This window comes from Podarcis raffonei, chromosome 13 (genome assembly GCF_027172205.1).
Source record: "Podarcis raffonei isolate rPodRaf1 chromosome 13, rPodRaf1.pri, whole genome shotgun sequence".
Taxonomy (NCBI): Eukaryota; Metazoa; Chordata; class Lepidosauria; order Squamata; family Lacertidae; genus Podarcis; species Podarcis raffonei.
Window position 1 is genome coordinate 28,553,814 of NC_070614.1, and position 13,478 is coordinate 28,567,291.

Sequence of the window (13,478 nt, forward strand, 5' to 3'; positions counted from 1 at the left end):
CGTTTCTCCTGGCCGGCAGGGAGGGAGGGAGGGAGGGAGAGGAGCTGCTTCCTTTGAAATTTAAGGGACATCATTTAAGTGAAATTTAAGGGACATCCATCAATAAGGGACAGCAGCGGGACATGGCGCTTGAATAAGGGACTGTCCCTTCAAATAAGGGACAATTGACAGCTATGGACACTGGTGATCTTTGCTTCTTCCAGTACACTTGGCATTAGTTTGCCTGTCTTCCCAAGTGATTTGTAAATTTTTTCGGAGACATCATTGATGGAATCTTTCATGGAGTTGGAGATGGCGTTTATAAGTGGTTCCTGTTTCACAAGCATACAGTAAGGTTGGTAGTAGAGAAAAGTGAAGAAAAGGGCCTCCACTTGAACTAAAGGACAGGCATATTGTGATGCGGGGGTGGGCTTTGAACATCCAGGTTGGCTTTGAAGCTATTTTGTAATGGAGGCGAATTTGAATAGTAGAGTCAGACTTGCCCCATGTTACTGTATTTAGTTTCTCTCATTGTGTTATTTTGTTACAGCTTTCTTTATTATCAAAGCTTAGTTCACATTTACGTGAGCCACTAATTTTGCTCAAAGAAAAAGAAACTCTGCTGAAGAATGGTGGAATATCCTAAACTTGGGTGAGGGAGGGGATATTCCCAGTTTGCCAGGAGGATTGATTTTGTTAATCATCCCCCCCCACCTCCACAACAATGTTAGCCCCTGCCCTTTTAGGATGGAAGTGAGAGCTGACAATCATAGAAATCATTTGTAAAATCTATTAGTGTAGTGTGGCTGTGGTTGGGCAGCAGCATGCCCTGATCACTTTCTAAATAAAAGGTTGCAACAGAAAGTTAATTCATTCTTAAACTCACATAGCGCTTACAGTTCATTATCATTTTGGAATATGTGACATGTGAGGTGCTGCAGGGTTCTGTCCTGGGCCCATTCAACGACTTGGATGAAGGAATTGAGAGGACGCTCATCAAATTTGCAGATGGCACCAAACTGGGAGGGGAATCTAATGCTGCAGAAGGCAGAATCAGGATTCAATATGATGATATTAACAGATTGGAGAGCTTGGTCATTTTTTAGAGTCCTGACCTCTGAGCACACATTTTTGGTTATTTTCCAGCTGCTAACCCCCGGTCATGTTTTTTGTTATTTTTCAGCGCTCTGACCCATGGGTCAAATTTATGATCGTTTTTTTGGAGACCTGATCTGGTTATGCTTTTGGTCATTTTTTGGCATCCTGTCCCACATACTACATTTTTGCTCAAATACTGTAATATTTTAGCAGCAAATCTGCTGCTAAAAACACTGATGCTGCCTGTTTGGGATACCAGCACTCTGAAGCAGGAGACTTGCGATAGTTTGTTTTTTTTTAATGATATTTTATTCAAATTTCAAGAAAAGAATTTACAAAAATAATAAGATAATAAAGAAAGAAAACAAACAATAAAAAATACAGAGTAGAAAAAAAGAAAATAGAAATAATGAGTCCATCTTTCAATGTCTTATTTTTCCTTCACTTGTTTCCCTGACCTCCTCTCACCTCCCTTTTTTGTATTCCATTTCGAATGGTTAATTCAGCAAATCCTTTCCCTCTTTGTTTTTATCTTAGTTCTTTATCTTAACATATTACAACCTTATAATTTCATCTATTTAATAAATCAATTTTTCATACTCCTTTTTAACATTATTACTAAAACCGCTTCATTTCATTCCAGCATCATTTTAACATTCATTAATTTTGCAATGTTTCTGTAAATAGTCCTTAAATTTCTTCCAGTCTTCTTCCACCGACTCCTCTCCCTGGTCTCGGATTCTGCCAGTCATTTCCGCCAATTCCATATAGTCCATCACTTTCATCTGCCATTCTTCCAGAGTGGGTAAATCTTGTGTCTTCCAATACCTTGCAATAAGTATTCTTGCTGCTGTTGTGGCATACATAAAAAAAGTTCTATCCTTCTTTAACACCAATTGGCCGACCATGCCCAGGAGAAAGGCCTCTGATTTCTTCAAGAAGGTATATGTAAATACCTTTTTCATTTCATTATATATCATCTCCCAGAAAGCCTTAATCCTTGGGCACGTCCACCAAAGGTGAAAGAATGTACCGTATTTTTTGCACCATAACACTCACTTTTTTCCTCCTAGAAAGTAAGGGGAAATGTCTGTGCGTGTTATGGAGGGAATGCGTACGGGTGGCATGCCTACGGATTTTCCTCCTCTAAAAACTATGTGCGTGTTATGGTCAGGTGCGTGTTATAGAGCGAAAAATACGGTACCTTCATTATCTTTACATTTCCAACATTTATTATTGGGCAAATGGTAGATTTTTGCCAGCTTGACTGGTGTCATGTACCACCTATATATCATTTTCATAATATTCTCTCTTAAGGCATTACATGCCGTAAATTTCATATCTGTGGTCCACAACTGTTCCCAGTCAGCAAACATAATGTTATGTCCAACATCTTGTGCCCATTTAATCATAGCAGATTTAACCGTTTCATCCTGGGTGTTCCATTTCAGCAGCAAGTTATACATTCTTGAAAGTATCTTAGTTTTGGGGTCTAACAGTTCTGTTTCCAATTTTGATTTTTCCACCTGGAAGCCATTTTTTTTGTCCAAATTGTAAGCCTCCCTTATTTGATAATAATGAAGCCAATCTCGCACTTTATCTTTTAATTTCTCAAAACTCTGCAATTTCAATTTATCTCCTTCTTCTTCCAGAATTTCCCAATATTTCGGCCATTTAGCCTCCATATTGAGCTTTTTCTGGGCCTTTGCTTCCATCGGTGACAACCACCTTGGGGTTTTATTTTCAAGTAGGTCCTTGGACTGTTTCAAGAAGTGGCAGAGAGATATTTCTAGATATGTCTGGCAGGGCAAGAAGCCCAGAATAAAATTTAAAATATTAACTGATGTAAAGGAAAGAGGTGGATTCGCCCTGCCAGACCTTAAACTTTACTACGAATCAGCAGCATTCTGCTGGTTGAAAGAATGGCTGCTTCTTGAGAACACAGACATTTTGGATTTAGAAGGTTTTAATAACGTTTTTGGGTGGCATGCATATTTGTGGTATGACAAGGTTAAAGCACATAAAGCATTTAAAAACCATATTGTCAGGAAAGCATTGTTTAATGTTTGGATAAGAATCCGCCATTGCCGATGGCGCCGACTCCAGAAGTCGAGACTTGTGATAGTGTTTAGGGATAGGAGAAGACATTTCCCCAAATCCCATCTGGCTCAAACCTTACTCCAATGTGCTCAAGAGCATTGGCAGAGGTCATCATACCAGGCAACCAAAGCACCTATATTACTTATGTCTTTGGCTCAGGGATCTGTCCCCTCCTACTTTCCTCTCTCCCTATATTTCCCTCTCCATTGCCACATTGGAACCATCAATTCAACATTTCATAACTTAAACGCTTTCAAAAACTTAATTGCTAGACATTCTGATCCAGTTTCTTTCAATACTCCTTTCCTGAAAGGAAATTTTTTAAATTGAATAGATCCTGGCAGGGCCGTATTAAGTATATCTGGCGCCGTGGTGCAAAGACCCCCCCCCATTTCCCAGAGTTGCCGACCTTTTTACGGCGCTGCCGGCAGCTTTGCGGAGCTGGAGGAGACGGGCAACGGCTGGAGGGTGGCTCCTCTGGCGGAGAAGAGGCGGAGGCTCTGGGCATGGTGCTGCTTCAGCGAGGCGGGCGAAGGCGGCGAGCTGATGCCGGGAGGCACCGCCGCGTCCAGCCTCCACCTCTTCCCTGGCGCCCTCCAGAACTTGGTGCCCTGGCACCCTGCGCCACTTGCCTCTATGGGCAAGACGCCCCTAGATCCTGGATCTCTACGAAAAAGGGCAGCTTGATCTTCAATGTAAAACCATGAGTTCCTTCTCTAGACATTGAAATAAATTACTCAGCAATATTTTTTTAATCTCACAATTTGTGTAGATTCTGGAAGTTCAGAGTTTGTTGGAGCTGACAATGCAGTGTTTTTCATTTTTTAATCAATTGCTCAACTAAAGATGCACAGACACCTCAAGGCCAATTGAAAGAGACCATTAGAAGAGGTGTTGCAGAAGATAAAAAGTTTGTATACAACTGCACTGTAAGATCCAAATAATAATATCTGAAGAATGCATGACATATATGCCCAGCTTCAATGCACACTACAATCCTGATCTGAACTGGGGAATATCACTCCTTTTATATGCAATGGGAGGATTTTTTTAAAAAGACATTTTCTTTATTGTTAAAGCCAGATAAATTCTGTTTTACTTAAATAAATTCCATTTTACTTTTGAATTACCTGGTTGACCCATGATCAACCCATCCATGCTCCTCCTCTGCCTATAAGCTCTTAGAAGGCTTCCCATAAATATATGGGTCCTGTTCTATTCTTCAGTAAGAGGTTTTAATAAGGTGTTCCTCTGGTGTCTATTTAAATGCTGGAGTGGAGTAGTGGGAGAGGCGCTATGCAGCCCAGGAAGGCGCTAGAGTGTAGAGCTGTGGATTAAAGAATAACTCTGAATATTTAGCTTGCCATAGCATTCTTTGCATACTCCACCGTGTGGTAGGTACCACTAAATAGCCACTTGCTATTCTGGCATATTTATGCCATGGAAATAAAGGAATGGAAAATGTCCATGCCTGCTATTGTGACAAATGAGCTTGGGGTGGGCTAAATCAAATGAAAAACCAAAACTAGAACTCCATACAGTGGTGAACACTGAAGTTTCACTCAACTAACATTTTTAATCCATTATATTTAATTCTGAATAATATATCACACAACTGTCCTAATTTGTTTGTTGAGAGAAAGTAAATAAAATGACTAAGATCATCCATGTTTATTTGTAAGACATGTTCATTTGTTCACCACATCAACAGTATTAACATCTCACTGGAGGAAAGCATGATGGCAGAAATTGCAGGTCTTGGAATATGTTAGAATTTCCTCTTTATTAACTGCTCCTTACTATTCAAATAGGGCCTCAGTACAATAATGTAGCATTTGGGAGCAAAGATGGAACCCAGCAGGCCAGAACTAGAGGCCAAGATGGAGAAGATCTCCACAGCCACCATGTATTTTCCTTTGGTACTCAAGTAAACTGGAACAAAGGATATCCAGACACTACAAAACACTAACATGCTGAAGGTTATAAATTTGGTCTCATTAAAGCTGTCTGGCAGTTTCCTAGCTAAAAATGCCACAACAAAGCTGACCATAGCCAGGAAGCCCATGTAACCAAGAACACAGTAAAACATGGCGACGGACCCTTCATTACATTCCAGTATCATTTCTCCCACCATGGAGTGCATGTCAAGATGGGGGAATGAGGGAGAGGTTCTTAGCCACACAGTGCAAATACCTGCTTGGATAAGAGAACAAGAAAACACAATGGTGCCTGCCAGTCTTTTCCCCACCCATTTCCTCATTATGGATCCTGGTTTAGTGGCCATGAAGGCCAGAACCACGGTGATGGTTTTGGCCAGCACACAAGAAACGGTCACTGTGAAAATGACAGCAAAAGCAACTTGTCGGAGAAGGCAGATCACTCTTTCTGGTGGGCTGAGGAAGAGCAAAGGGCAGAGAAAGCAGAGCAGGAGGGAAGTGAGGAGAGCGTAGGTGAGATCCCGATTGTTGGCTCTGACGATTGGCGTGTCCTGGTTTTTAATAAAGATGGCTAGAACCAACACTGTGAGCAGAGAGAGAGAAAGAGCCAAAGAAGCCAAGCTCATCCCTAGATGCTCTTTTATAGACAGGAAGATTATTGCCTTTGGAATGCATTGTGATTGGCCTTTGTCTGGATATCGATCTTCACTACATCTGTCGCAATTGTCCATGTCTGGTAAAAGAAGAGATGCAGGTTCTGGGTGTGCCGGACAGAAACTGTCTATGACATCCTAACATTAAACTGGAGTAGCAAAAGGATTCCTAGACAGAACAAATACACTATGACCTTTGGACCTGAAATCAGCATACAGTGGTACCTCAGGTTACATACGCTTCAGGTTACATACGCTTCAGGTTACAGACTCCGCTAACCTAGAAACAGTGCTTGAGGTTAAGAACTTTGCTTCAGGATGAGAACAGAAATTGTTCTCCGGCGGCATGGCAGCAGCAGGAGGCACCATTAGCTAAAGTGATGCTTCAGGTTAAGAACAGTTTCAGGTTAAGAACAGACCTCCAGAACGAATTAAGTACTTAACCCGAGGTACCACTGTAATTTGCTGGGTTGTCTGCCTATGTTATGCTAACTTCACAGGGGCAGTCATCTGTTGTATAGATTGCTGCGGAGACGATGATGTTTGAAGATTCAAGAACATTTATAGTGGAGTGGCTCCTTCAGACATATATTCAGTCTCCCATGCATTAATCATAAAGTGGTAGATACATTTAGGGCAGAGTTCTATCAACTGCTTGATTGCAAGCTTCTCTTCTATTACCCCACCCTCTCCCATATCAGACTATCCAGATGTTTAGGTCCCCATCAGAGACCCTCCTCCATATGTCTCCTCTGAAAGAGGTTTGGAAGGTGGCATCAAGGGAAAGGGGCTTTTCAATGGTGTCCCTCGTTTATGGAATGGTCTCCCCAGAGACATTCACTTGGGGCCAACTTTGACATGACTTGGGCGCTAAGCAAAAACATTTTTGCTTCCCCAGGCATTTGAACGTTGATGTCATTGTTCTTGGGATTGAGTTGAAGGTGTAGATTATTTTGTAGTGATGAAGTCATGGTTGTGGGAGAAGACACTTGTAGGTTGGGTATGCTTTATGTGCTCACCAGCTTGCATTATTATTTGTTAACTATGGAATTTGTATGCTTTTATATTTCCTATGTGCTATTTTAAATTGTTCATTCACCTAAGAAATCTTCTTAAAAGGCAATTCATACATTGAATAATTAATAATAATATTAGTAAGTCCTGTCCAAATGCACTGGATGCATTCCTGTGTAAGTTATCTTACGGACCCATCCTCAGTTATCTCCTGCTGCATAACACACCAGAAAATAAGGGCGAAATTTCAATTTATGAAAAAGTTTAGATGAACTGTAGAAATGCTGCCAAAATAGACCAACACCATTCAAAGTCAGTGGTAACCTCTGATTGATCATCAATAGGAGTCCCATGCAGATCACATCACTAGGGTGGGGAAAGATGGCTTCTAACTTAGAATCAGAAGGAATATCATAAAAAGATACTAGTTGGGTTTCTGAGTGTTGCTCCAATAAGATATGAAAATTTATACAATTATTACCATTGAAAGCCTCAAGCTTCTGAGCTTCAGCTATTATAGAAAGAACAATGGCATCAATGATTGGCTCATTTTTTGCTGAAACCGTCTCCTTACGTATGTTACAATGTGCACTGTCTTTGAAGTATTTCTTGTCTCTTACCCTTTTGGGATGAAATCTTGCCTTGAGGGCATGGAGAACAATCATAGCAGCAGAATTTCTCCCCCTCCTTCTTTTTCTTGCTGGAGCCAGGAGGGCAATTTGGGTTACATGTAGAAAGGGGTGGAACCTGTCCATTTGAATAAACACACGAATAGTTTATCACCGAGAATAAAATAACAGATGCAAACTCAAGGTGTGTTGGGTGGTGTGTTTTTTTGAGAAACTTGTTTCAGGTTTTTTGGGTGGTTGAGGTTTGATTGACTGATTGATTTCAAGCAGTTAAATGATTAGAATACATTGGCTGCATTCCTATCAAATACTGTATGGCTATAAAGTAGCTTGTACATGATGAGGTTTTAGACAGGATTAAGAGTTGCTGATGGTCTCCATTGCCAATGGGACAAAACACAGATTTTTAGTAACGCAGCAGCAAAATTGTGTACTTTTTCAAAAACATACTAATTTTACATCATTTGTAGCCTAATGCTTACTAATCATTTTATGATATAGAGGCATGTGATGTTGCACGTGTATGCATGCACAGTCAGTTGAACGCACAGTGGCTTATAACAGTGTTATGCTTTTTTAATATAAGCATTAAATTTACAGATTTATAGACTACTACATAGGGATAATTTTCATATATGGAAACATGGTGTTCTAGGCTTCCATAATTATGGGTTCAGGATCTGAGTTATGCAAGAAGTGCACCAAGACTGCTATCCATTTGCTCTGTTTTATTAGTCGGTGCAATAATATTCAATTTCCCTATAGAGCCTGGAAATCACAGCTGTGCCCCACCTGCTTAAAGCTTCTGTGCCACACCATTTTTTCATCATCAACTGAAAATTCCTTGCCTGTGGGAGCCTCCAAATCTATTTTCCCAAACTTGACTCTCAGGAAGGAGTTATTTGGGAAAATGACAAAATTGGTAATATCGAATCCGTTCTTCAATTCCACACTCTCACTAAAAGACACTGTTTCTCCCACGCTGTTGTTAAATGAGACATTCCTAAGAAAGGGGTGGAGCTGAGTAGAAAGAGGAACAGAAGGACAGGAACAATTGATTAAAACTCAAACATCTCTCAGATCTTTTCCACACACAATTATTTCCAGGGGAGGGAACTTGTTAGATTGAAGCTTTTGTTGGCAGTTGAAAGATGAATGAGAAAATAAACAAGTGCTAGTCTCCAAACCCAAGCATCTCTGGGCAGGGCTGCAAGTGACTTTTTCCTGGAATGCAGGAAAGTCACAGTAAGTGTGAACAATACTGAATTTGATGTTCTTAAAGATCTTATTTAGTATAGGGTAGCTTCCTATAAAGGCACTGTTCTATATGCCCCTGGGTTGTCATTCCTCCGCCTATATCAATAGAGCTGAGTCTCAAGAAAGATATTACCTGCCAAGGCTGCAGATTTGGAAGCACCCACCTCCCTTTGTCTTCCATAGTTCTGCGTTTGTACCTGGTTCGGAAAATGGCATGTAAAGCATGTGCTACAACATAGACTGCATTGTAGATGCTGTAGCTGTGGCCAGTCATGCTCGTCTCAAAGCCAGATGAAGGGAGATCTTCAAGCTTCTCCTTTCCAGTGCAGATTTTATTAACCTGCTTCTTTGTCTTAGAGCTTGGAAATGAACATCTGAATGCTCGTTCCCAGAACAACTTGAGAAAAATGTCTTCATTGGTCCCCAGAGGATTTATGAGCTGAAGAAATGTTCTGAATCCTTGAACCTCTTTTGAATGAACCCTGAAGGAGATGGAACCATGGAAGGCTTCCATACTTAAGGTCATTTGGTAGAAGAATTCTGTAAACTCCAGCTGAGCAGTCATAATCCACACCTTTCCTACTGGTGTATTTGCGCCATATGTTATTTCACCTATGATGAGCATTGTTCGTAAACAAAGCATGGACTTGGTTTCTCCAAAGACAACAACAGCACTGGCTTTGCTCTCTGCAATAACTTTGTAGATTTGGAGCCACTTGAGACTTAAAGAAAATAAAACTCTCCAATATGTGTTTTTTGGAGTTCTCTCTGAGAAAGCAAAGCAGATGCCTCTCTGGGAAAGCAGAAGTTGCATGGACTGCAAAAATCTCTCCCCGCTCTCTCCCTCTATAGCGATAAACCCAACCCACGTCCATCCAAAGTGCAGAAGCAACTGAGCAATGCCAGTGTATTGATGGGCTTCGTTTGGAACCATCCGGTAGAAGGGAGTAGACTGGACTTGATCACTGTCTTCTGGAGCAAAGGAGCCATAACTGAGCTAAAAAGAAATAAGGAAGCATATTATGTCAATGTAATAGAGGGAATTGCTACATGCATCTGCAGTGAAAGGGCAATTGCGGTTGGGCTTCACCTCTGCTGCTAGGCCAGAGTGTCCAGGATGGAGCAAGTTGATTTGATGGCATAACTGCAAAATCAGTGCATCTCGAATGCAAAGATATTCCTGAGAGTGTCATCAGCTTCAGCCTTTGTAAGAGTGGAGTGTGGTCCTAGCATAGTGGATTTGTGGCTTGTGCAATATTTCACATAACCAAGAATGTTTACTGGAGATTTGTTAAGAGTGCTAGAATTGTAGCTCTGTAACAGGTCTCCTAACAATTCTCAGCATGCTTAACAAGCTACAGTTCTCAGGATTCTGAGTGTTAAGGTAGAATAATAGTGCTTTAACTGTATAGTGTGAACGTGATCTTTGTCTCTCAGAACTGGAAAACTTTTCTGGGTAGAAAAGGAAAATGCAAATGACTCATGAAGTTACCTGTATCTTACCTGTGGAGTCTTGTAAACACCCAGGATGGCTGCCATATGGAGAGAGGTTTCAAAATCAAGTCCCCCAATGACAGCCAACAGACTTTTCTGAGTGTCACACTTGTAGTTGGGAACAAATTTCTGCTGTGTGAATAGAAGCTCCAGAGTTGCCCGATAGGTCATCCTTTCATTGTAATAACTATCGTAGATGTGAAATCCCAAGGTGACATTTGGCAAGATCTCAGGATTCTCATTGATCTCCTTGACAGCAAATACCAGTGCCAGAATATGCTGGTAGTTCTTTGGCACAACCCTGCAATGAGAGTTACTTGATATAGAGTTACCAGGTATGCTAGGCATTGTGTGACATAGAGATGGGTGAATCTGTCTGTTTGGGTTTCTCTCCATTTCTCTTTTCCCCCCAATCTTAAATTCTGTTTTCAATCGCATATAGGATATATGTTCCTGATTCAAACCAATACTCAATTTTTGGCAGGCAAAGATATAAATATGGGTGGATCTGTCAGTTTTGATTTCTCTCTGTTTCTCATTTTTCCAATCTTAAGTTTACATTCTGATATCAGTTTGTGATTTTTTTTTTAAAAAAAGGCCACCAGCATTTTAGTACAAATTTCTCCTAATATTCATATTTTTGTATGAAGTTCTGCCCAGTGTAAACATTTTTGCAAAGTGATGTCTGCAAATATAATGCATTTTAAAATGTTATTTCACTAAAATATGCATTGTTATGTACACTTTACCCTAGTATGCATTACTTGACTGGAGAACTGCACTGCAAAATTTGGAAAAGTTTGACGTTCAAGGCATAGCTGGGTTCAGGTTTGCATATTGTTTCATTACTGTTAAAAAGATAGGTTCATCTTTAAAAGAGAGCAGAATGGAATTTCCCCACCACCACCCTTACTTCTCTCACTCATGCATAGATATCCATCTCTCTCTGCTTCAAACTGCATTAAAGAGTATTTGTCTTCATTTCTGTGTAAACAGGGTTAAAAGGTAAAGGGACCCCTGACAATTAAGCCCAGTCACAAACCACTCTGGGGTTGCGGCGCTCATCTCACTTTAAAGGCTGAGGGAGCCCGTGTTTGTCCGCTTCCGCAGACAGTTTTTCAGGGTCATGTGGCCAGCATGACTAAGCCACTTCTGGCGAAACCAGAGCGGCACACGGAAACGCCAATAAACAGGGATCTGGATATTAATGAGCATCAAATGAAGTCCTTACAATACATTAAGTAATTGCCGGAAGGTGTGGTATTTCTTGAAGTCTTCCCAGTTAAGAGAAGGAAAGAGATGAGAAGTAAGTCCACCAATGATCAGGTCACCTGGCTGATAATACTTGTGCGGAATATGGAATGGGTCACTGATGGTGCACGTACTGATCTTTTTTCCATTACATATCATCCAGGGAAGCAACAAGAGCACTAGCATCACAAAAAATATCATGCTCATCTTCCTTCTAGGCAGAGAGCCCTTTATTCCATTTACAACATTGGTCTTCGGATCAGTCACAAAGCAGGTTATCTTGAATGGCGCTACATGCTACCTAAGCAAGAGATTAATTCCTGGGAGCTTGGTTACAAAATCAAGAAAAGATCTGAGATTAGACTTACAGAATCTGGCTTTCCCCTCTTACTTGAAATGCCAGAGATACTGGGGGTTGCATTTGCATTTAGATATCTAGTAGTGGTCTCTGGAAATGCACTGGGGCCACATGAAAAACACATTCAGTCATCTTGAGATTCATAATTATAGGGGAGTTAATGATCGGTTATCCAACCTGAAGCAGCAGGTGTGTTGGAAGAATGGGGGGGGGGAATACTTGTTGTATCTTAACCATAATAAGTAGTTGTTGCTTCATTGTGGAACAGCTGAAGTGTATGGAGAATATGCTGTAATTGGACAAACAAAAGTATACCGGTAAATCCTGGGCCTTGGGACTGAGTCTGGGTGGAAGCATGTCTGCCTGATAGGTGAATCTCTCCATTATGATTTCTCTCCATTTCTCATTTTTTTCTAATCTTACATTCAGTTTTCAGGACCATATAGGATATATGCTCCTAATTCCAATCAATTCTCATTCTTGGCCAAATCTTTTAAGGAATGCTTACAATTTGCCACAGGGGATAGAATAATTTCAGGATATCTTAATGCCATCTTCAATAAAACTTTAGAGAAACATACAACATCTCCCTTAGGTTCCTGTCAAGGAAAGAAGAACATAGATAGCTTTCCTGTAGGAATGTTTCTTTCACACAACCCTGCAATGAGAGTTACTTGAACTGCACTGCAAAATTTTGAGAACTCCAGATTTCAACTGATGACTGTTTTGGTTCACTTTTTGTTTTGCTGGTGAGAAGTTTCATCTTTAAATGAGAATTGAATCAAATTTCTCCCTATATGTTAGTATATGAATCATTAAATGAGCATTCAAATGTTTAGCACATGTGATAAAGGGGAGCAGAAGTCTAAAAAAAATCTATTCACTGATACAAAAAGATGGGAGTGTTACTTATGATAATGCAAAAATAAATTCCTTGTTTGGGAATTTATCATTACTAAAAACTCAATAGCTTGATGAAACCTTGAGGTGAGGACATATCTAATGTAAAATGTATGAGTGGGACACATTGGACCAAAATGAACAGAGATATTTTGAAGGAAGAGATTTATCAGACTGTTAACAGGTTGAAATAACAAAATGCTTGGACTGGATAGCTTTGTAAGTTCTTTCTACAAAAAAAGAAAAGAAAAAGGGATCTGCTGCTTGGGTTAGTGGATTAAGGAACAATTCTACAATTCTGAAGTTAGCTTGCTGTAGCAGGGGTTTTCTATATTTGTTTGCCAGATCTTAGGTACCACTGAATAGTCACATGATATCCTGCCATTTTTGTGCCTTGCAGATGGATGAGGGGAAAATGCCAATGTCTGCTAATGTGACACATGAACTTGGGGTAGGATAAATCAAATGGAGAACCAAAACTGGAAGTCCAAATGTCCCTGCCAAAATATATTACTGGAGAACCCGGAGAGATTCACTCAATTAACATTTTTTAATCCGTTATCTTTTATTTTGGGTAATGTATCACACAAATGTCCTCTGATTTGTTGATAGAAGTGAAGAAAATGACAGTGATGATCCATACTAATTTGTAAGTTATGTCCATTTGCTCACCACCTCATTACCACCTCAATATAGAAGAATATTGTGGCAGAAATTGCAGACTCTACAATACTTTAGAATATTTATTTATTGATTGGATTTACAGTGGATCTCACACAATAAAGTAGCATTTGCAAACAAACATTTA

At 40.2% G+C, this 13,478-nt stretch overlaps 1 protein-coding gene and 1 long non-coding RNA gene across 3 annotated transcripts; one reads left to right on the top strand and one right to left on the bottom strand.

The window, feature by feature from the left end:
• Positions 1-482: 482 nt before the first annotated feature.
• Positions 483-13,299, top strand: LOC128400044 (uncharacterized). The gene is made up of 2 exons (XR_008327297.1): positions 483-631; positions 13,071-13,299. It is a non-coding gene; the product is annotated as an uncharacterized LOC128400044 (long non-coding RNA).
• On the bottom strand, positions 4,834-11,024 carry LOC128400042 (vomeronasal type-2 receptor 26-like). 2 transcript variants are annotated; one of them, XM_053361996.1, is made up of 4 exons: positions 10,171-11,020; positions 8,203-8,430; positions 7,402-7,528; positions 4,834-5,847 (listed from the first exon to the last, which is right to left on the bottom strand). In XM_053361996.1, the coding sequence occupies exons 1-4, from the start codon at positions 10,597-10,599 to the stop codon at positions 4,946-4,948; spliced, it is 1,686 nt and encodes a 561-aa protein (XP_053217971.1). In that variant the 5' UTR covers positions 10,600-11,020; the 3' UTR covers positions 4,834-4,945. The 2 variants fall into 2 exon arrangements, with proteins under 2 accessions (XP_053217971.1, XP_053217972.1); XM_053361997.1 differs by lacking the exons at positions 4,834-5,847; positions 7,402-7,528 and having other exon boundaries at positions 8,321-9,664; positions 10,171-11,024.
• Positions 13,300-13,478: the final 179 nt, after the last annotated feature.